The 23984-nt window shown below is 36.7% G+C and overlaps 1 protein-coding gene across 1 annotated transcript in view; it reads right to left on the bottom strand.

Moving 5' to 3' along the window:
- LRP6 (LDL receptor related protein 6) overlaps positions 1–23984 on the bottom strand; it is a 139527-nt gene that overhangs the window by 18037 nt on the left and 97506 nt on the right. The window contains exons 11-16 of the mRNA XM_045829020.1: positions 20766–20950; positions 19808–20134; positions 12692–12894; positions 9911–10122; positions 8794–8984; positions 3959–4168 (exon numbers count right to left, since the gene is read on the bottom strand). Of these exons, the coding sequence (XP_045684976.1) occupies positions 3959–4168; positions 8794–8984; positions 9911–10122; positions 12692–12894; positions 19808–20134; positions 20766–20950 (1328 nt within the window). The remainder of the gene's footprint in view (positions 1–3958; positions 4169–8793; positions 8985–9910; positions 10123–12691; positions 12895–19807; positions 20135–20765; positions 20951–23984) is intronic.

Raw genomic sequence — 23984 nt, 5'->3', positions numbered from 1 at the left:
TGAAAAGCAACTGGATATCTGTCATGACAGAATACCAACGTCTAACGTACAGACACCCATTTATTATCTGACTCTCTTTTCACTGATATATCAGTTCTGCTTTAGCGTGTGCTGATGAGATTGAGGGAGTCAGCTCACTGTCCCAAAACACACGTCAGTCATTACATTAGGACCTACAAACTATATTAGGATCCAGTGTTTCTTGACCTTTAATTCCATGACACTTTTTTAAAGAAAATTTGACTTGGGGTGGTGAACACACAACACGACAATTCCACTAACCAATGTTACCACAATAAATTCAATAAAAACCAAATGTTAACCCAATTAGGGTTCTCAGCACAAATCACAGAAATGATGCCTCTCCTACTACTCTGGGCACACAGCAACCCTAAAACCAACAGAAGACAACAGAGGATGGCAAACCCCTACAACTCCAAATGGAGCTAAAGATACTTGATTCAGACATGCACAAAATAAAGTAGTTATAGGTGAAATTAGACCCAGACTCAGCAATGATAGAGAGTTATCTTTCATAATTCTTCACTAGACCTTATGCAGTCAAGTGCCATTTCCTCCTCCTGAGTACCATCACTCTGCCTCAACTGATCTGCCTATGGGCCATAACACTTTTGATAAACATAAATCTCATTCCCTTTAATGTTATTAAAGTTTTTAAAATGTTTTTCCAAGTATAAAACCATATTTAGATGTTGAATTATAAAAAAAAGATAACCTTGCTCCCAGAAGTTTTGAAAAGCTCAAGTGAGATCTTATATCAATTGAATATGTAACTTAGGTACTGTGTCATTATTATCTTATTTCCATCTATTACATGTTCAGCATGAATTATTGTACATGTCATAACACAGAATGGCAACAATGCTAACTGTCAAATTCTTAAATATCTCTAAACTTAGCTTCTAAGTCCATAAACGGTGACAACAAAATGGTGACCTCATTCCTCTATTCTTTCATATTCCTATTTGATTTGAAAGCATTGTGCTGAGAAGTTGAGGAATTTCAATAGTTCTCTCTTTAGTCCTCCATTTAACATGATTGTATTCCTGGTACAATCATGTAAGACCTACAGTAGTTACTGGTGAGGGTACTTTTGATTACAGACACCTATTAACAAGGAACTAGGCCAAAGATGATCGCTCATTTTCAAAGGTTTTCTTTAAAAAAATATATATATATTGTTGATTATACTATTATAGTTGTCCCATTTTTCCCTCTCCCCTTTATTCCCCTCTGCCCCGAATCCCCCTCCCACCAGCATTCTCCCATATTAGTTCATGTCCATGGGTCGTACATATAAGTTCTTTGGCTTCTCCATTTCCCATACTATTCTTAACCTCCCCTGTCCATTTTTTACCTACCATTTATGCTTCTTATTCCCGGTACCTTTTCCCCCATTCCCTGCTGATAACCCTCCGTGTGATCTCCATTTCTGTGATTTTGTTCCTGTTCTAGTTGTTAGCTTAGTCTGTTCTTTTTTTTTACTTTTAATATATTTTATTGATTATGCTATTAGTTGTCCCATTACCCCCTTCATTCCCCTCCAACCTGCACACCCTCTCCCACCCACATTCCCCCCCTTTAGTTCATGTCCATGTGTTGTAAGATCTTTAGCTTCTACATTTTCCATCCTATTCTTGCCCTCCCTGTCTATGTTCTCCCTACCATCTATGCTACTTGTTCTCTGTACCTTTTCCCCCCTCTCTCCTCCTCCCACTCCCCTGTTGCTAACCCTCCATGTGTTCTCCATTTGCTTAGTCTATTCTTGTTTTTTTTTCAAGTTCAGTTATCAATGGTTGTGAGTTTGTTGTAAGTTTTTGACCATAGTTTCCGATCATCTTCTATTTCTTAGATAAGTCCCTTTAACATTTCAAATAATAAGGGTTGGGTGATGATGAACTCTGTTAACGTGACTTTATCTGGGAAGCACTTTATCTGCCCTTCCATTCTAAATGAAAGCTTTGCTGGATAGAGCAATCTTGGATGTAGGTCCTTGCCTTTCATGACTTGGAATACTTCCTTCCAGCCCTTCTTGCCTGATTTTTTCTTATGGGCACTCCTTTATAGGTAACTGTCTCCTTTTCTCTTGCTGCTTTTAATATTCTCTCCTTATCTTTAATTTTGGGTAATGTAGTTATGATTGTCTTGGTGTGTGCTTCCTTGGATCCAACTTCTTTGGGACTCTCTGAGCTTCCTGGACTTCCTGGAAGTCTATTTCCTTTGCCAGATTAGGGAAGTACTCCTTCATTATTTTTTTAAATAAGTTTTCAATTCCTTGCTCTTCCTCTTCTCCTTCTGGCACCCCTATGATTTGGATGTTGGAATGTTTAAAGTTGTCCTGGAGGTTCCTAAGCCTCTCCTCATTTTTTTGTTTGTTTGTAATTCTTATTTCTTCATTCTGTTCTGATTGAATGTTTATTTCTTCTTTCTGGTCCAAACCATAATCTGAGTCCCACTTTCCTTCCCCTCACTGTAGGTTCTCTGTACATTTTCCTTTATTTCACTTTTCATAGCCTTCACTTCCTCTATTTTGCAACCATACTCAACCACTTCTGTGAGCATTCTGATTACCAGTGTTCTGAACTCTGCATTGCATAGGTTGGCTACCTCTTCATCACTTAGTTGTATTTTTTCTGGTGCTTTGATCTGTTCTCTCATTTGGGATATATACATATATATATTTTTTGTCTCTGAGTGCTTGTTACATAGTAAGGAGTGGAGCCTTAGGTGCTCACCAGGGTAGGGCAATCCATTTCACAGTTTGTGGTGCTGTCTGTAGGGGAGGGGTCCAAGAGGGAACAGTGCCACTTGCTCAGCTCTCTGCTGGCTTTCAGTCACTTCCCCCACTACCCACAAGCAAATTGGGCCCTTCTGGTGCTGATTCCCAGGTGGGTGGATGGGTTTGTGTATGTTCTGGGGCTCTGTGAGTCTCCCCAACAAACTCTCCTGTGAGGCTAAGAGTTCCTCCCACCACTACCTCAACCCCCACAGGATATTTTAGTCAGAGGTTCTGAGGCTTTATTTCCCCTGCACTGGAACCCCAGGTTTCGCTCTCTCTCTCTCACTCCCCAGTTGTTCCTCCTGGTTTATCCGGCCACTCCGCTAGCCGCCACCTCGCCCAGTTTGCCCTGGTCCTCCGGCTGCTGCCTTGCTGTGAATTTTCTCTGTCTAGCTGCCCTTCTCCACCCCTCCTACTGTCTGGATGAATGTTTCATCTTTAACTCCTTGGTTGTCAGACTTCCATACAGTTTGATTTTCTGGCAGTTCTGGTTGTTTTTGTTGTTAAATTTTTTTTGTTGTCCTTCTTCTGGTTGTATGAGAAGACAAAGTATATCTACCTATGCCTCCATCTTGGCAAGAAGTTCAAGTTTTCAATAAGATAAAAGGAATATTTATGGCTACTTTTGTAAGCTGAGAATTGAAAACTTTATTCAAGAGGGGAAAAAACAAGCACTTATTAAAGTGCTGTATTCAATTTTTGCACACTAATTTTTAGTTTGTTTTGCTTTTGCTAAAGAATAAAGTTACTCCATAAATATATTCATCATCATGTAAATATAACTTTTGTTTTTGTTTGAATTATGAGGTATACAGGGAACCAAAGAAATACATGCCTTATACTAATATTCTTAAAGAGGCTGAAAGACAGAAAGGAGAGAAAGAGAACATATAACAAGCGGGACCTTTGTTGTACCTGGGGAAATTTTTGAAAATGAGTAAGACCATTCCTTTACCCCACTCCTATTTTATGAGGAAATGATGTTTAATTTGAAAAAGCTCCCAGGTAAGTTCAGCATAAAGATAAAAAGTTGGAAAACCTAACAGTACATGAAAATCTTCAGGATAAAGTGGTAAGAAGATACAAAAGAATATCTTATTTTTAATTTCTTACAATAAATACAAATCCTACAATTAGCAGTACACCATCAGCACTTACTATATTCCTGAAGGTTCAGCTCCTTTACTGCATGAATGTCACTGAGCTGAGCTATTCGAGCCTGGACTTTGGTTCTACCCTCTCGACCTGTCATGTCAATTTTTTCAATCATTTGCTGCTGCTTATCAATCCAGTATAGCCAATTTTCAAACACAGTCAGTCCCACAGGCTGCAAGATATTGGAATCTTCTAATACTACTCGGTTGGCACCTTGGAGAGAAGAGAACATTCACCAGAAATAATTCATGTGGGTCAAGTCATACATTCAACAATTATTTACTGAAAATTAAGATTCTAAAAGTTCTGAAAAGGAAAATATAAACTCTTTACTACAAAACTTCAGAATCATTCTTAGAAGATATACACATACCAGAAAACAAGACAATAGACTAGACATTCAAGTGCAATCAATAGCAAGTAAGTGCAATATACAGTTGTATTCTAATTCACATAAATGTAGAAAAGAACTTAGAGCAGTTTTTGAATGATTTTTAAAGCTGAGTCCATTTTTCAAATAAAATTTTATGAAAAGCTCTAGCATATAAAAACAGAAGCATGTACTAAATGCATTTCAGTATAAAAGGTTCTGTGGGAGGCTAAAAATGTGAAGCAGAAAAAGATCCTATGATAAAAATATATATTATTGGTGACTATATACAGAAGGAAAAAAGAAAAAAAATGCTGCCAATATTATACTAACCTTTCTCACAGAAAACAAAAAAAAGGGGAAACATATTTAATGAGGCAATGTAACCTTGACAGCAAAACTCCAATTACATTGTAAGAAAAGAAAATTATAGGGTATTCTTTCTCATGAACAGGGATGCAAATATCTTACACAAACAATAGCATATCCAAATCTATCAATGTATATAAAAAGGATACTGTATCATGCCAAGTTTGCTTTATTCTAGCAAACTAGGAACAAAAGGAAACTCTCTTAATCTGATTTAAAAAAAAGCTATCTACAGAAAAACCTTAGCAAACATAATACTTAATTACAAAGTATTAAATACTTCCCCCCAAATCAAGAAGCAAAGCCAAACAAAAAACACCAAATCTTCCATTATTATTACAATCACCACTGTTTTGGGGGTCCCAGACAGTATAATAAAGCAACAAGGAAAAGGACTGGAAAAAAATTCAATATCTGCACACAAATGATTCTGTAACATAGAAAATGTGAAAGAAACTACAGGAAACAAGCTCAGGATATCACAGTGGGGGATGGATGAGAGAACAGATGAACTGTATTTATATGTTTCAGCTATAACCACAAAATAAAGTCTTGAAAATTTAGAATACTCTTTATCACTAGCATTCAAAAGCATTAAATACCAAAAAATTAATAAAACATGGGCGACTTCTATACAGAAAACAATAAACAACACTGAGGGAAATTAAAGTTCCAAATAAAAAGAGATAAACCAGTGTTCATGGTTTGGAAGACTAATATTACAAAGAAAATAATTCTACTAAATTGACTTATAAATCCAAAGCAAACCCAGTTGAAGTTCTAGTAATGCTATTTCCACTTTTTTGCCACTGAAAGCAGTGTTGCAGTGAATATTCTTGTGCCTATATCAGAACATGTCTCTATGGGCTAAACACAGCAGTGGAATTGCTATGCAATCTGGTGTATATAGATTCAATATGAATGGATAGATCTAAGATGCTCTCCAAAATGATTACATCAATTTAAAATTCCTGCCAGAAGTATAAATGAGAATTGGTATTGTTAGACTTCTAAATTATTACCAATCCAATTATTTTATAAGTATATCCCATTATTAATATAATCTGCATTTGCCTGTTTGACATTGAGGTTAATTTATTGGTCTTTCATATTTCTTCTCTGAATTACTATTCATAGCCTTTCCTCATTTTTCTATTACTGATTTCTAGACATTCTTTATTCAGAACAAATTTGGGGAGGGATATACAAGGGCTTCAAAATTCAAATGTTTTATATCAAGAGAGAGGAGGAGGAAGCAAGGTTCAAAAGCAAATATGGCCAAACAATAAGATCTGACAAAGTTGAGTGGTGGGAACCCTGTGCTTTCTCCATGTTGGAACTATTTCATAATTAAAGGTGGGAAAAAAGGCACAGAAAAAAATGAAAGTTAATTCATTAAAGTGTTAAGTAACGATGATGGTATGAATTTTCCCTTTTTTGTACTTCTAAACTGTCTCTAATGAACACATGTTACTCTTACAACAAAAATAAGCATCCTAAATGAAGAAAAATGGAGAAAAGGAGAGAAGGGGGAAAATATCTTTAATACTAATAAAAGGTAAAACACTGATGTAAAAGCAATTATACAAATTAAAGGTGATATAAAAGATATAGGTCATCAGATGAGAGGAAAAATACATCATACTAAGTAAATATGCACACACACACAAATATGTCCATGACTATCTGAAATCAGAGAAGGCAAATGAAATGGAAGCATTTGAACCTCTAAAGACAATATTTTTTTAGTTTCTTAAAAGGTACAAATGTATTTAAACATAAAAATTCAAATGATACAGAAATAAATACTATTAACATATTAGTATGCTAGCCTTTCAGACCTTTCTCAAAGTATATTTATGTATTTCTCAAGGAATAAACAAACATGTACACCCATGTTCTTAAGAATATATATATATTATGTGTCTATATATGCATACATACATGTATATATAGTATAAATATTTTTGGAGGGCAATTTGCCAATAAATACAATACCTATGAAATATTTTAAACAAAATTAGATTTTAATAAACAACTTAGTTTTTAAAAATCATCTTTCCATGCCACTGCACACAGATCTACCTCATTTGTTGGAATGACTGTACTATTCCCATAAACATGATATTGAACGTACTGAGGTCTGTCCAGAAGGTATCCATCTCAGCCACATATGAAAGAGGTATTTTTTAAAGAGGATACAAGATACAGAAAATACTGTACGTAGGACAATGATGCCTCACGATTCATCCCCAGTTATGACTTTCTTAAGGAAATCTGGCCATTGGTAGTTCTTTGAACCAAGTCATTAGCAAATGCAACATGATGTTACTTCTGCTCTGGTAGCAGAAGCTGCGGAATGAACTTTGCCACAACACACTTCATGTCAAGATCCTGCATCAAAGTCTCGGACACAGTATTTTTTAGAATCCCCTGATCCGATTCTAGTTTTCTCACTGTCAGTTGCTGATCTTTGTTGAAAGCAGCCTGTACATGTTCAACATTCTCAGGTGTTCTACTTGTTGCAGGCCTTCCAGAATGAGGACCACTTTCAACAGATTCTCAACCATCTCTGAAGCATTTGTGCCACACTTTTGCTTGTGCTAGACTCATTGCATCATCCCAGAAAGCCTTCTGAATCATCCAAATAGTTTCCTCAGAGAAATGTTCAAGCTTAATGCAAAATTTGATGCAGATTTGTTGTTCTACTCATTCAGCCATTTTGAATGTGACAGCCACACAGTACACACACTTACTCAACAAGTATCTACCACTCCCACTGACTAATACAGTGAAGTTGTCATTGTTCACATATGTGCATTCCAGTCCACTCTTCTTGGCTGCCGGGTTACATCAATATTGCACAAACTGTTCTCATTATATCAACAATGGCTGGACTTTTCCTGGACAGACCTCATAGTTCTCTGTAGTAGGCTATTACAAAATAATGCTTAGCAAATACCCTCCTACAACTAGGTCAGCATTTCTGTAACACAGCTAACTGAAAGGGCAATTTATTGGCAAACTGCCCTCCAAAAATGTTCTACCAACTTCTACTCCTACCAAAGTACAGGGAAGCATGCCATTTTCTGCTATTCTTGCTAATGTTGGGTATAACCAACTCTAACATATTTTTGCCACTCTGATAGACATAAATAATGTATTATTTTAAGTTCATTTTCATGATCACTAGTGAGATCACAAAGAATATTTGGACATCAGAAATTGTGGGAAGAAGCAACTATGATTTTAGACAGAGGACTGCAGAGAAATGAGAAAGTAAAAGTACATCTGAAGACCAACAAATGATTTGAATTGGTCTCAAAATACCAGGATTGTTATGATCATTTGAGTTTGCTGATGAGCTTATGAAAGGTGAATACCACCTTAAGTGCACAGCTAAACATTTTTTCTTCAGGTTATGAGACTACTCTGAAGATTTTTTTAGTACAGAAGTGACATGATTACAAATGATGCTTCAGAAAATTAATCTAGGAATAGTGTGTAAACATTTAAGACCAGGGGAATCAACAGGGATGAAACTAATCACAGGTTAGAATTCAAGACAGAGATGATGAGAAATAAAGTAGAGCAGAAGAATTAGGAAAGGAGCAGAAATACATTAGAAATATATTTACAGAGCTAAGCCCAAATGAATATTGGCAGGTTATTAGATAACAGATGGAATAATCATATTGATGGCTGAAGACAAAAGTTCTTCCTAACCTACTTAATGCTAACTATTTTTAGTAAAAAAACTATAAAGAAATATGTACAAAAATAATACAATGGAAGAAAAATACAAATGCTACTGACAAATCATCTTAATACCTCAAATCAAAAGAAGGAAGCAGGCCCTGGCTGATGTGGCTCAGTTGACTGGGCACTGGCCTACCAATCAAAAGGTCACTGGTACAATTCCCAACCAGGGCACATCCCTGGGTTGCAGACCAGGTTCCCAGCTAGGAGTGTGCAAGAGGCAACAGATTGATGTATGTCTTGAAAATTGATGTTTCTCTCTCTCTCTTTCTCCTTCCCTTCCCCTATTTCTAAAAATATAAAATCTTTAAAAAAATAAGAAAACATATTTTGGGGGTACCTGAGAGATCACTGCTTTCAATTCGCCGGAGATCTGAATCAGCCCAAAAGAGCTTGCCCAATCTGCTATCAAGGGCTAAAGCAATTGGCTTACTTAAGCCACTGAAAAAGAGGACCTCCCGTTCTGTTCCATCCAAAGCAGCTCGTTCAATTTTTGGAGACCTTTCCTGAAGATTGGTAAAATACATATACCTAAAGAGAAAGGAGGAAATAACAAGTTTACTAAAATCAGAAACCATACAAAATGAGAAGATTCTTATTGATTAAAATCAAAACAGGTAGAATACTTTAAAATCTTATTTTGAAATGTTTTAAAATATTTTTAAAAGGCTATGAGATACTGTTACTTTCAGTAATATTAACAAAGGGTACACAGAATTTCTGAGGGAGTTAACTTTCAAGGATTAATAAAACAAAGTGTTAGACACTGGCAGTTACATTTTTTTGAAATACTACAATAAAATAAAATAAGACAGAAAATTTTAAATTCCTCCCTTAATGTCCATTTCACAACTAAAAACAAGTCATAAAAGTCATTTCTTATATTTAAGTTCTAGAGTTCATCTTTTTCCTGTAACTCTTGAGAAGCTAGCTACTTTCATGCTGAATTCCTTATCATTCATTCAGATGCAAATATACGCAATTTATTAAATGCAAAGATTTGTATTAAATGAAAGAAAATACATTAATTCTTGGCATAAAGGAACCTAAATACTAGTAGGAAATATAAGACTGAAAAGTAAAAGTTGTAATGTCAATTAGAAAGGACTAGATATAACTAGAGAGACACAGATATACTAGTACTGGGCATTTAGGAGAGGGGAAAATCACATCTGGCTAGGGTTGGAGCAAATCAAGGAAAACTTCAAGGAGGATGCTGCAGTTCAAATGGTCCTAGAAGGAAGGATGGGTAGAAATGAAAATTAAAGCAACAGAGACTAACAAAGGAAATTCTAGGCAGTAAAATGAGAAAAAGGAAGAAAATGCAGGGGCGGATAGATGGAGAATATCAAGTTTTTCATTGTTAACACAGGATATTGCAAGGTAAATAAACAAGGAATGCAAAGAAAGGCAGGTCTGAGATGCCAAGACATCTGAATGGTACTTCAGTAACATACCCTTTCTCTGGGTTTACCACAATGGCTCGAGGTCTGTCTTGCTCGCCTTTTAGCACCACTCCAATAGATCTCCCATCTAATCTTGTTACATTAATGACATTGGTGGCCTCACAAGTCCAGTAGATGTAGCGGCTATAAATATCAATGCTGAGGTCATAGGGTTGTATTTCTAGGTTCTGATTTGGAACTGAACTCACAACCACAGTAAAGCCCTAAGGAAAGAAAAAGACACACGTACACATAGAATATCAGACTCTAAACCAGATAGCCCTGAGGCAGTCATTTACCATACTTACATTTATATGGTTGCTCATCAGAGAAGGAAGTCTCAAGGGATATTTCTTACTGATACATTGTTTTATAAGTAATGTGCTTCTTTGTTAACATGCATTTCAAATGTTCCCTTGGATTATTATGGCATGGGGCAGCAGAGCAAGCTAAGGCCACATTAGTTGCTCTAAGAATCTGACAGTGTGCTCACGAGTGTGAGAAGGGGGCAGCTCTCCCTTACAGACAACCCCACCTAGAACCACACCTTAGAAATACCCCTAAAGCAGTGGTTCTCAACAAGAGCATTTGCAAATGTCTAAACCAGAGGCATCTGACAATGTTTGAAGATACTTTTGATTGTCATGACTCTGGGAGGTGTAGTTGGCATCTAGTGGCCACAGGCCACAGATGTTGCTAAACAGCTTACAATATTCAGATCAGTCCTCCACAACAAAGAATTATCCAACCCAGCTCTGGCTGGCATGGTTTGGTTGATTAGAACATCATCCTGTGGAGCAAGAGGTCTTGGATTTGATTCCCCAGTCAGGGCACATGCCTGGGTTGCAGGTTTGGTCCCCTGTTGAAGTGTGTATGAGAGGCAACTGATAGATGTTTCTCTCTCACACTGATATTTTTCTCCCTCTCTCTCCCTCCCTTCCCCTTATCCAGGTGATTAAAAAAAAAAAAAAGAATTATCCAGCCCAAAAATGTCAACAGTACTAAAGCTGACAAACTCTGCTCTAGAGACAATGGCAATTAGGGCTAATAAACCATGTCTATCAGTCAGGCCTGCCTGCAATCCTCAAATCCACCCCACCCCACTCCAAAAATTCTTTTTACAAAGTCAAGCAAAAAGAGAGCCTTTTGTTCACCTGTTCTAGCTGAATAAATTGTATTTCATTTACTCAGCATCTCCGAGGCAATGTATTCCTTAATGAAGCTATCTTACTTATTTGCCATGCCCTTGGCTGTATAATAACAGTTCTAATTTCCTTCTACAGGTCTTGGCCTACAAAGAGTAACATCCATCTACAATATACCACTATTGACTATACAACTAAATGATAAGTAGACCTAAATATTGGGTTGGCCAAAAAGTCCATTTTGTTTTTTCCCATAAGATGGCTCTAGTAGTGCTCAGTTGTCTTTAACCTCATTGAAAACAACTTTGCTAGATTGTACTGTGACAGCTGTCATATTAGGGTGCATTTAAAAAAAAACATCGATATTGGCAAATTTTTGTGTAGCCATTTTAATGTCAAAGATGGAAGAAAATAAGTGACATTTTTGGTGTATTATGCTTTATTATTTCAAGAAAGCTAAAAACGCACACAAAAAAAGATTTGCGCACTGTATGGAGAATGTGCTGTGACTGATAGAATGTGTCGTGACTGACAGAATGTGTCAAGTTATTGGTGAAAATGAAAAATGTGTCTTTTATGTTACAGAAAAAACCACACAGCCTTTTTGGCCAATCCAGTACATTATCCCCTTGCTCTTCTGTGTAAGAAAAGACATATAAAAAATCAGTAATCTCATCTCCCTAAATTTTAACATGTTCAAAATTAAACTGAACATTATTGCCATGGGAAGATAACAAATAATTATTTGTAGCAATCCCAGTCTAATACTATTTGGTCATAAAAAGAAAGCAAAGAAGTATGGATAGTATACAAACCATGACTGGTATGTAAGCATAGGTAAGTTTTGTTGATAATGTCTTCATTCCCATCCCACAGTCACCAAATATTTACCAAAAAAGATGCCAATGGATTAATAGCATATCCTATTAGGGGTGTCCAACCTGTGGTCCATGGGCCATATGCAGCCCAGGATGGCTGTACATGTGGCCCAACACAAAATCGTACATTTGCTTTAAACACTGTAAGAGTTTTTTGTGATGACATGTCACAATGTATTTAATGTGTGGCCCAAGACAACTCTTTTTTTTCCAGTGCAGCCCAGAGAAGCTGAAAGGCTGGATAGCCCTGTTAGATGTTTTTAATTTTACTGAGGCTGTGTTATGTGTTTCTTATCTTTTGAACTTTTAAAATAATCATTAACTAGTAACAGAACCATTATTTATTGAGTCTCTTATCATGTAACAGGTAATGCACTATGTGCTCTACATTCCATTCAGCTATAAAGTTCATAAAAATCCTAATGCGTGATAGACCTGAGATCAGAACTGAGGTCTTTTTGATTTCAAAGCTTCCAACACTCCATGTAAATGAAACCATAATGAAAAAATACTGTATAAATGGATATGGATGGCAGTGACTAAGTCATTACCAATATATGAGCATAAGTTATCTAAATATAATTTTCATTCCAATAGTATTATCAATTATATACTGAAAGATCATTAGAGGGGAAAAAGCTGCTCAGTCTAGAATTTCAGTTTCACACACACACATGTAGATTCAACACTTAAATACAATAAAGTAGGATGACTGGTTAGTCCAATTACTAGGTAGAAAAAAATGGTTTTTGCACTGAGTTTTGAATTACCTGGCTGCCATCCTCTTGAGCTTTTCGGATCATGTTTTGTCGTGAATCAATCCAATATAGTTGCTTGTCCAGTGGGTCATAGTCAATTGCCCGGACATTCCGAAGGCTGTGGATAGGAAGGATGATGTCAGGGCTCTGCTGTTCATCAATTACCATGCGGTTGATCGCGCTTTTTTGACTGAAGAGCAGGAAAGTAGTTGGAGCTTAAAGAAAGAAAAGAGCAAATCTGAAACACAAACTAAATCCTGCATCACTCAAAGATATGATCGGCCTATAGCTGTATCTCATACAAAACATACATACATGTTGAAGAGGTAAAAAGGTTAAGATTGAGGACAAAACCCTTTGGAATATCCCCAGAAACTTTCTTTAAAGTGACACTAATCAGCACTCTGGTTACCAAACCAGTTATGAATTGACTCAGTGACATAGCTATCTGCCTCTTTTTTGTACAGTGGCATCACAGAAGGCTTGATGTCAATGAGGCATTTGACAAAGATATATACAAAAGTCTCCCTGTTTATGAAGTAAATAATCCTCCACAATCTTTTCTTGTCCAGTACACCAACGGTTGTGAGCTCATTCCCCAGTCAGGACACATACCCAGATTGCAGGTTCAATCCCCGGTCAGAGCATGTATGGGAGGCAACAGATCAGTGTTTCCCCACCCCACCCCACCCCACTCCCTTCCTATCGCTCTAAAGTCAGTAAAACATATCCTCAGATGAGGACTAAAAAAGCAATTAAGACTAGTTTTAGTCTCGACTCTCTCACTAGTTACTTGATCTTAACTAAGTCACTGAACCTCTTTGCATTGATGCTTATGCAACTCTAAAGTAAGATTTTATCTATCTTGTCTTGCTCATTGAGTTGCTATAAGAATTTTATAACATATGAAAAGTTACTTTAAAGTTATAAGGCATTATATGTCAATTATAACAATAAAAATTGTAAGGCATTATATAAACTAAAAACTATTGTTTATTGTTATCAGTAGCAACAGCAATGAACTTGAAATTAATGGAAATCAAACAAACCCTGATGGATTGCAGATATAGGCTTTATTTTGCATTGGGGGTATGTGGTTTTCACTGTGAGAAGGAGCTGGTAAAAATCTCTCTCGTCCTGCCAAACTAATAATAAATGCTTTTACTTATTACCTCTAATCCTCATGACAAGACCTGTATTTATATTTTCACTAAAAAAAATATTCTGCTCTGATTCTAAGTTGATGCCCTAAATTTAAGAAATGGGGTGATGCAACAGAGACGACATTACCCTTTCCTAAGGACTAGGCTTCTGATTGCTGTGTGAGCATCTTGAGTGCAGGAAAACATCTAGGAAATAACAGCATTTGACAGTGCTACCAACAACTTGAGTCTAACAGCACTTTTAAAATCTTCATTAAAAATACATAAAATTTCATAGCCTTTCATTCTCTTGGGAGTCAGCCATCAACTAAATCCAGTAGAATTTTGCCCTTCTCAGGGAAATAAATGTAAATGGTGAAGCTTAACGCCTTCTTTTCCCCACTGTGCCCCATTCTTTATGGCTCTATATCTGTGGTTCCCTGCTTTACTTTACTTTTACACCCAAACGTATACTGGCTTGCATCCCAGAGAAACTCACTGGTACTCGCAAAGGAATTTGGTATTCATAACACTGAAATTCTGCTTTAAGTTCTTCACTGGCTAAAAGCCCACACTTAGCTTGGAAAATTTAGAACATATCCCAATGATCCCACTGGAGTTCTCTATCATCTTGAGTTCACTGCATATTGATTTAACAATTTTTAGCAATTTTAGTAGAACTTGTGCCTTAAGTAGTAAGAACATGTGTCACAAGAAAATAGCTCACAAATCCACCCATTTTCTTCCTTCTTTTTTAAAAAAAAATTACTTATTTTTTGAGAGGGGGAAGAGAGGGAGGAAAACATTGAGGCAAGAGAGAAACATTGATCAACTGTCTTCCGTACATGCCCTGAACAGGGACGGAACCCACAGCCTAGGCATGTGCCCTGACTGGGGATTGAACTAGTGACCCTTTGCTTTATGGGATGATGCCCAACCAAGTGAGCCACACCGGTCAGGGCTGTATTTAAGAACAAACTGACAGTAACCAGAGGAGAGTGGGGAGGGAAAAAGGGAAGAGTCATCAAGGAACATGTATAAAGGACATATGGACAAAGCCAAAGGGGGGTAGGATAAGATCAAGGATGGGAGGTGGGGATGGGTGGGGCGGGAGGGAGTGGTGGGGGTAAAATGGAGACAACTATACTTGGACAACAATAAAAAAATTTATTTAAAAAAAAGAATGGTTTTTTGGCAGTACTTTCTTATAAAGCAAGAGAAAAGAGAAGTCTCGAAATTGTAAGTTTCCAACAGCATAAGTACCACCTGTACTAAGCCATACACTGAAACTTAGAAGATCCCAAAATTTTAGTTGCCAACTTTTCCCTGACTGGGACACAATATCAAATATATATGTGGTCCCTAGGATGTTTTTTATTGAACTTTATTAAGTCAAGTTTTAAGCTTCAGTAAGATTCTACAATTAGATGTTCTAGAAATGTGGATTACAACAAAGCCAAACATGGCTTGAAATAAATGCTTGTTTCTAGAAGTCTATGGATAACATTAGCAATTAAAATTAATTGGCTTAATGTTTCTAAGAGGAAGCTGATGTTTTGACTTTTTTACAAGCCATTCAATGCTTAAAGTAAGAAAGAATATACAATTCCATAAGTCTAAATCCATCCTAATTTATGTAACCTCTAACCACCTTATCTCCTGGGGAAGGGTGCTTTAAAAATGGTTCTATCGGGCTGTCTGAATTTTATATTCCTGCAATGAAAAAAGCCATGTACAGAAGCTGGAGGATGAGGTGCAAGCAGAAGGGAGCTATTTAGTTCTCTGCTGAAGGTTTAAGTGTTCACCTGTGGCTTAAGGAGAGGCACTGCTCTTGTGTAAGAACAGCAAAATCCACAAGGCCTGGCCCAACACGTCTTACTGTGCCAATAGGCATTGAGTTGGGACTGAAGTACAATCCATACTTCATTACCCAAGCCATATACTTGTGCAGCTGTTTCTGTCCAGAGGAAGTATCTTTTCCCAGTTTGCACAAAGGTGCCATAGAAGTCAGCCACTTCAGTCCTGAACAAGGGATTACACAATTTGATTTCCCGTTTCCTCTCTGATGTAATCTATTTGTTCACTCTGTTCCAACACTGGCCGCCTAGGTGTTCCTCTAACATGCCAGACATATTCCCTCCCTAGGGCCTTTGCATTAGCTGCCCTCCTTGTTCTCGTTAGGTCTCCCCCCAGATATCCACGTAGCTCATTTCCTTACCTCCTTCAGTTCTTGACATGTCACTTTTTAGTAGTGACTTCTCTAATAACCCTATTTAACATTGCAATCCTCCTCCCGACATTTCTCACACTTATTAATTCTTCATAACACATATCTCCATCTAATCCACGATATAGTTTACTTAATCTATTCGTTATCTGTTCCCCTGGAATGTAAGCTCCATGAGAGCAGGGACTGATGCCTATTTCATTCACTGCTATATTCTCCAATGGCTCAAATAATGCCCAGTATGTAGGAGGTGTTCAATAAATATTCACTGATCAAATAAACAAATAAGGAAATAAATAAGCATTAGATGATGATAACTAAGGAAATCCGTGTAGCCATGATTTTGAAATTAAGAAAACAAAACTGTTTCAGAGACTTGGGATGAAAAACAAACGAACATTTATTTAAAACCTCCAATGTGTCACACATCATACAAGATACTATTTAATTCCCAAAATTATCATCTCCATTTTAGAGGTGAATAAACTCAGAAAGGTTAAGTAATTTTTAAAGGAAGCCTAAAAAGTTTTTTTCCAAGGTCACAAAGTCATTGAATGGAAGAGGACACGTGTTTTTCCAATCCTGTTCTATTTTTTCATTCTTTTATTTAACAATGATTTATTGAATACCTATTTACCTACTGAGCACTACTTGAGGCACCTAAGATATACCAGTGAAAAAACAGGAAAAAATGCTACTTTGTGGAGTTTATATTCCAATAGATAGACAATAAACAATAAACATAATGAAAAAGTTATAGTGCATAAATAATACAGTGTATAAACTATATAGTATATTAAAGAGTGTTAAGTGTTATAGGGAAAAGAAAAAATAAGTACAAGTAAAGAGCACTGGCATGCTAGATAGGGTGGAAGGGCGATTTGCAAATTTTAAATAGGGTAGATCAGGTCTCCCAGTGAAAGTCACAATAATGAAGACTTGGAGGGGAAGTACATCTATGCAAATATTTGCAGGAAGAATGTTCCAAGCAGAGAAAAGAAGCAGGTGGCAGTAACTGGAATATTGAAAAATTGCAATGGGGCTAGTATGGTTGTCTTGGAAAGAGCAAGGAAGACAAGAGTAAAAGCTGAGGTTACAGAAGCAAAAGGGGGGAGGTTCCAAATATTGGGTACAGCTCATATAGGAACTTGTAGGCCATTATAAGACTAGGTGTTTACTCTGTGTGAAATGGGAGCCATTGTAAGGTTTTAAGCACAGAAACATGATCTGATTTAGCTTTTGAAACACAGGTCAAGCAGTAAATTACACAATGTAAGAGAACTTTTTAAGGGCAAGTACTTTGTGTTAAACTTTTCTGGTAATCTGCCTTAAAATCTAATACATCTATACACAAATATTAAATAGCGCTATTATAATAAAAAGAGCACACAATGGAAGGCTTCTTGAGTCACTGCTGATCTATCTTGGAAAAGTAGCCTACCACAGTTATTAGGAACACTCAGCACTGATTTCTCATGGCCTTCACTGACCAACTAACATGCCCTCGTGACAATGATCTCAAAAGGACTTTCCATAGTCTTGTTGTCTCTATCCTCAATCAGTTATTACTCCCATTTTCTCCTTCCATTTAAAGTCGAACTTCTTGAATAAGACATCTACACATACCTCCCATTCTTCTTCTCCATTCACTTTTTGATCTACTTCAGTCTTTCACCATTACTTCCCTGAAATTATTCTCTTCAGGGTTATGAAAATGACCTTATCCAAAAATCCAGTGGATACTATTTTAGGCCTCATCTTACTCAACCTCTCAAGCAGCATCCAACAGAGTTCTTTTTGAAATGATCTTTTCTTTCATCTCCTGTGTCTCTGTTCTCTTCTGGTTTTCCTCTTACCTCTCTGGCTATTACTTTTCAGTATCTGCTGCAAGCTTTCCGTCCTCAACCAGAGCTCCTTAAGTCACCTGATGCCTTCTTTTCTCTACACAAGGAGTTGGCAAATTATGGTCCACAAACTAAATCTGGCCTGCTGCCTGTTTCTGTAATAAAGTTTATCAGAACTCAGTACATTTTTAAAATGTATTGTCTATGACTACATTCATGCCATAGCAGGCAGTGTTGAGCACATGTGAGAAATTTTACAACTCACGAAACCTAAATAAAATACTAATTCTCTGGCCCTTTACAGAAAAGATGTGCTGATTTCAGCTCTACATCTCCCTAAGTAGCTCCCCTATTTTAAAAACATGCTGGCAATTCCAAAATTTCTATCTCCAATATCATCTCTCTCTCGGAGCCCTGAGATCTTCTAGCCAACTTATTTAGTATTTATATTCCAACACCCCATAGAAATATCAATATAAATCTGCCTAAAATTAAATTTTTAATTTCTTCCTGAAAACCATCCTTCCTCTTCATACTTCCTCATCTACTACCTACTTACCTGATCAAACCAAGAATCTAGACATCATAGTTGCTTTCTTCCTCTTCTTCTTCCCGATACACAACTCCTGTTCATGCGGGTTTCAAAATATACCTTGACCATTCCCACTGCCACCATGAAATCCAAGTCTGCTGACATTACCACACTATACTCATTGACTTTTCTACCACTTCTTTTCCTCCTCAAATCCATTCTCCACATCAATCAATCATGTTATACCTCATTTAATTTTCACAGCAACCCTACAAAGTAGTTACTATTATTATTCCCAAATGAGAAAAATAAAGGTTTAGAAAAACTAATGTGACATGCTTTAATAAAACACAAAACTAACATGGAAGACTCCAAATCATTAAACTATAAACTTATGTTCCTTTTCATGACTGAAGAAGCCTACCTATCCTTTCCTATGTGATTTCTTACATTCAAGAACAGAATAAAGTAATTTCAAAAATTACATCCCATATTGTACAGTTTTGTATCTTCTACCCTAGTGAACCATACCCTACTTCTCCCCCATGAATCTACTTTTTCTGATCTAATTCTCTATTTCTTTATCATATCTACCAACTTGTCCTTGTCTATCCACCAACATGGCTTTCATGGATACTTAAAGCATGAACTAGGTTTCCCTATACCAACATGTTTTGTTATTCACTGTGCTTTGTTGTTAGCTGTGTGTGTGTATTTAATACGCAGTACCTATTAACATTTGAGGTGAGGAGGTATTGTAGCCCCCCCCAAAATATCTGGGTTCAAGACTACATAAGAAGATCTGGTAACAACAATTGGAATTAGTAGCGACCGCCCACCATTGTTCACAGCATGTGCTTTCTAGTTTTCCATCTACTTATGACTGTCCCATATTGGACTAAATTTACTCACATGCCTTTTCTATCTGGTCTTCTACATCTTCTACACTTAAATTTTTTAATATTTAGCCTATTCTATTAACTTCAAAGGACAAAGTGTTTGTATTTTGGAGATTCTTTTTGTTGTACTGTTTGTACTGCTCTTCTCTTCCTTTACAATGAGTAAATATGAATTATGTATAGCACACATGTAGGACTGTCTGTCTCTCTCAATGAAGCTATGCAGATTTTGAACTACATATTTAATATTGAAGGGTAAAAGATTTTTCTGTAACATCAAGTATTCCAACAATATCAACTAGCTGTCATCAAATAAAAAGTAACAAAAACATGTATTTTTCCATCTCTAGTCCCTCCCTTTTTTATTAAACAGATGACCAACTTCAGGGTTCTACACCGTTTTACTCTAGAAAGAACATAACCAGTTTTCAAAGTCCTGATTTCTCCTCTAATTCTAGTTTGCTCTGGAGGAAATGCAACTTACCACTACAAGTCCTGTTGTCAGCATTGAGAGAGTAGTGGGCAGGGCACCCACACACATAACCTCCAACTGGCACAGCCAAGCAGAGGTGGGAGCAGTGCCCATTGCTGGAAGCACACTCATTCCACCCCGCCTGCCGAGAGGAGTGAAAGACGAGGATGTCCATCACATAATCCAAATGGCCCTGAATGATGGTGCGGTTTTGGCCACTGGTTTTGTTGGCACGTTCAATGCTGCGTCGGCTCCAGTCCGTCCAGTAGATGTAATCTTGGTACTGAGTTAAGCCAAAAGGATGAGGCAAGTCATCTGCTATAACTTCACGGTTGAGTCCTATTTTCAGAAAGGCAGTAGAAGGGGAAAAGCAGAGGGATGAAATATGTGAGACTATGAGTCTTGCTGCCCCCTCCCCCAAATTGTAACATATAAAACAAACATTTGTAAGCAATTTAAAATTGAACAATTCATTTAAACGCAATTCTAAAACCAGACCAGTCCTGTGAAATCAATCCATCTGCAGCCTGACCCCATGCCTCAAGCTTATATTCTTGCTATAAATCTCTGAGTTTGTTTAAACTTCTGCAAATGGTCTCTTTTGATTGTGGTCTTATTTTCCCTCCATAAGGATCTATAGCTCAATTTTTCTTCTTCCTTCCATAACAAGATGGAAATGCATATATTTTATTGTACTGATACAAAAAGTCACTGCAGGAATATCTAGGGAGTTATAAATTCCATTACAAGTACAACAATAATGAAATTTCCACATAATAAAGAGATATGAGTCCAAGTGCCTAGCCCACTATTAGTAACAATAAACAGAATACAATGCCAAACAGAGGTAGAATCCAGACATTCATGAGAAGTTTTATTTATAGAATCTACCTAACAGTAATAGCAATCTTTCTGATTTTTGCATAGAAGAACAATATACTACTATCTGTGAATAAAAAGTAGAACCTACCTAGCATATTTGAAGATTCTATTAAGTTGGTGTCCAGGTCTGTCCAGTAGAGTCTCCTTTTAGCATAATCGATTGTTAGGCCATTTGCACGCCCCACATTTGGAACCAATGTAGTACGTTCACTTCCATCCATGGCAGCTCTGTCTATCTTAGGTTTTCCACCCCATTCAGTCCAATACATGAATCTAAATTCAAAAAGTAGACATTTAACATTTCGCTTTTGATTATTGGGGAGAAAGGGCCATATTCAGGCATAGTTAATTAAATAACTTTAAAGAAAATATATATTAAATCAAGGAAATTGGTAAAACAAAATCATAGCTATAATTTTTCAATTATTTTGGCACCCTCAACTAAATATATTTTCTTATATCCTAAAAAGGAAGTGAGTCAGCTTTCCTTAGTTTTTCCAATGAATCTGTTCCATCCAAAACCTAGGAATTGGAAACAAACCAATGAGTTCCTTATTGCAACACTTGCATTTATAAAACTAATATTCAAGACACTGGGAAAGGATTAAAGCTCTGGTATCTGAATCTGGTTCATTTCTGAACAAAATATCTTTATGTATTTCTAAATACAAGTAATTTGTGATTTTAAATTTTTAAACTTACTTGTCAACTTGTATAATCAACTCTCCCTAAAATCAAGCTGCAGGAGTGTACATCAAAAGTATAAGTTAACAGCCTTTAACTGGTGAAAAAGCAAAGTTTGAAAATACTTACATATTTGGTTAACATGGTCCCAGGGAACAGACTATATGTATAGGAGCAATGACACCCCTTACTGGGTCATCTGGGCAGTGAATGCTACTCCTGTCATCACTGTGAAATTTTAAAATATTCCTCTACTTTTATTTTACTTGGTCAAGTTTTTTACATTACCCTTGGAGAGGCCCTACAGTCCTACAGGCTTTTTACTTAGGAGGAGGCCAAAACACTAAAAGAAATAAATGATTTGTCTAATGTCTTCAAGCCAGTTACACGACAGAACTAGAACTAGATCCTATTCCTTAGCCAACTGCCCTTTCAGCTAAAACTAGTAAGATGCTAGTTTCAAAACACTCTAAATATTAGGCCTAGGAAAGCACTCCACATGCCAGCTCTCATCAAATACCTGAGGACAGACATTCACTCGTCAGCCTGTCAGCTGATGACTGACTTGGTAGCAATGCTTTTCTGAAAAGTTGGTCTTGGGCTTTGTTTGCATCTGTACTTGTCAGCTGACAGGCACGCGCACACCACAAGAGCCAAAGAGAAACAACTGTGAGAGAAATCTCACAGTTGCCAGCAGCCACATAAACTAGAGTTCTTGGTCCCAACTACTAAATTTATCTGTCTGGTAACTGAAGCTCAAAGTAAAAGATCACCATAATCCAACCACAACATGTCAGCACAGAGCTGCCTTTGGTATGGCCTTCTAATTAAGTGGCTAACTAGCTAATTGTGGAATTAAAGTGACTTCAGAAATACTATTTTAAATAATAAATATGGTAAAATATGCCTGTATGTTTACACTGTTAACTTCTGCTTTTATTTTTTTCTGATATATCTCCTCAAGCAAAGAAAACAAAACAAACAAAAAAAACAAATGGGACTACATCAAACAAAAGGTTTTGCACAGCAAAGGAAACCATCAACAAAATGAAAAGACAACTCACAGAATGGGAGAACATGATTGCCAATATATCTGATAAGGGGTTAATATCCAAAATTTATAAAAAACTTATAAAACAACAAGTATTGGAGAGGATGTGTAGAAAGGGGAACCCTCGTGCACTGTTAGTGAGAATGCAGACTGGTGTAGCCACTATGGAAAGCGGTATGGAGTTCCCTCAAAAGTTAAAAATGGGCCTGGCTGGTGTAGCTCAGCGGATTGAGCGCGAACCCGAGAACCAAAGGGTCGTGGTTCAAATCCCAGTTAGGGCACAACCCTGAGCTGCAGGCCAGGTCCCCAGCAAGGGGTACGTGAGAGGCAACCATACATTGATGTTTCTCTCCCCCTCTTTCTCCTTTCCTTCCCCTCTAAAAATAAATACAATCTTTAAAAAAATTAAAAATGGAAGCGCCTTATGATCCAGTGATTCCACTTCTGGGAATTTATCTGAAGAGACCAAAAGCATTAATTCATGAGAATATACGCACCCATATGTTCACTGTAGCATTTTTGCAATAGCCAAGATTTGGAAGCAGCCTATGTGTCCATCAACAGATGAGTAGATAAAACAGCTATGGTATATTTACACAAAGGAATACTACTCAGCCATAAAAAAAGAAAATTTTCTTTTATGACAGCATGCATGGACCTGGAGAACATTATGCTAAGCGAAATAAACCAGTCAGAGAAAGACAAATACCATATGATTTCACTCATATGCGGAATCTAATGAACAAACTCAACTTCAAGCAAAACAGAGACAGACTCATAAACAGAGAGCAGGTTGACAGCTCTGGGTAATTGGGGAGTGGGGGGATCAAGCAAAAAAGAGAAAGAACTCATGAACAACAGTATGATTATGGGGGAAGGTGGGTGGGTGGAGGTGGAAGAGGGTATAAGGGAGATAAATGGTGATAAAAAACACAACAAAATAAAATTTAAAAATATTTGCATCAAGAGACATTAAAACATGGAATTATTCTTCAGACTTCAGATCTCTTAGCTAATGGCTTTTTAAAATTTTCTAAATCATGCAGAAAAATCATCTACTCTCAGAAAATGTCACTTTGTAAATAGTTTACTGTTTATCAAAAACAGTTAACTGTTTAATACCAAAGTGTCTCCAAGCTTATAATAATGACTAAAATAGCTATCCTCCTGAATTAATGAGTATTATAAAGTGGAGCTTTTTTAATTGCAGTTATTTCTTTGCACATATTATTTCAGAGGATTCACTTTAATAGGTTGCAATCAGTATAACTTAGGAGAGACTACAAGCAAATGTAGACTTGATGATACCTTTAAAAAGCCTGTTTACTTAGTATACAAACACGACCAACAATATTTAATTATTAATCCATTTTACTAATCTTTTTTCACCCAATGTTCATAGTGACAAAAGTAAAATTCAGCTAATAATTAATTCTAAATCAGTGAAATGTTAGCTAACGATTTTAAAATAAAGCCTATTTATAGTTTAGTTGTCTGAGTCCTAATAAAAATTAAGACATTAAAAATATAACCCATACTAGGCCATGCACAATGTAGTTGCAAAGAATGCAT

Source organism: Phyllostomus hastatus, unplaced genomic scaffold, assembly GCF_019186645.2.
Source record: "Phyllostomus hastatus isolate PE091 unplaced genomic scaffold, TTU_PhHast_1.1 phas_scaffold_93, whole genome shotgun sequence".
NCBI classification, from domain to species: Eukaryota; Metazoa; Chordata; class Mammalia; order Chiroptera; family Phyllostomidae; genus Phyllostomus; species Phyllostomus hastatus.
The sequence above is the reverse complement of the archived record's forward strand: the minus strand, read 5'-3'. Positions and strand labels throughout refer to the sequence as shown.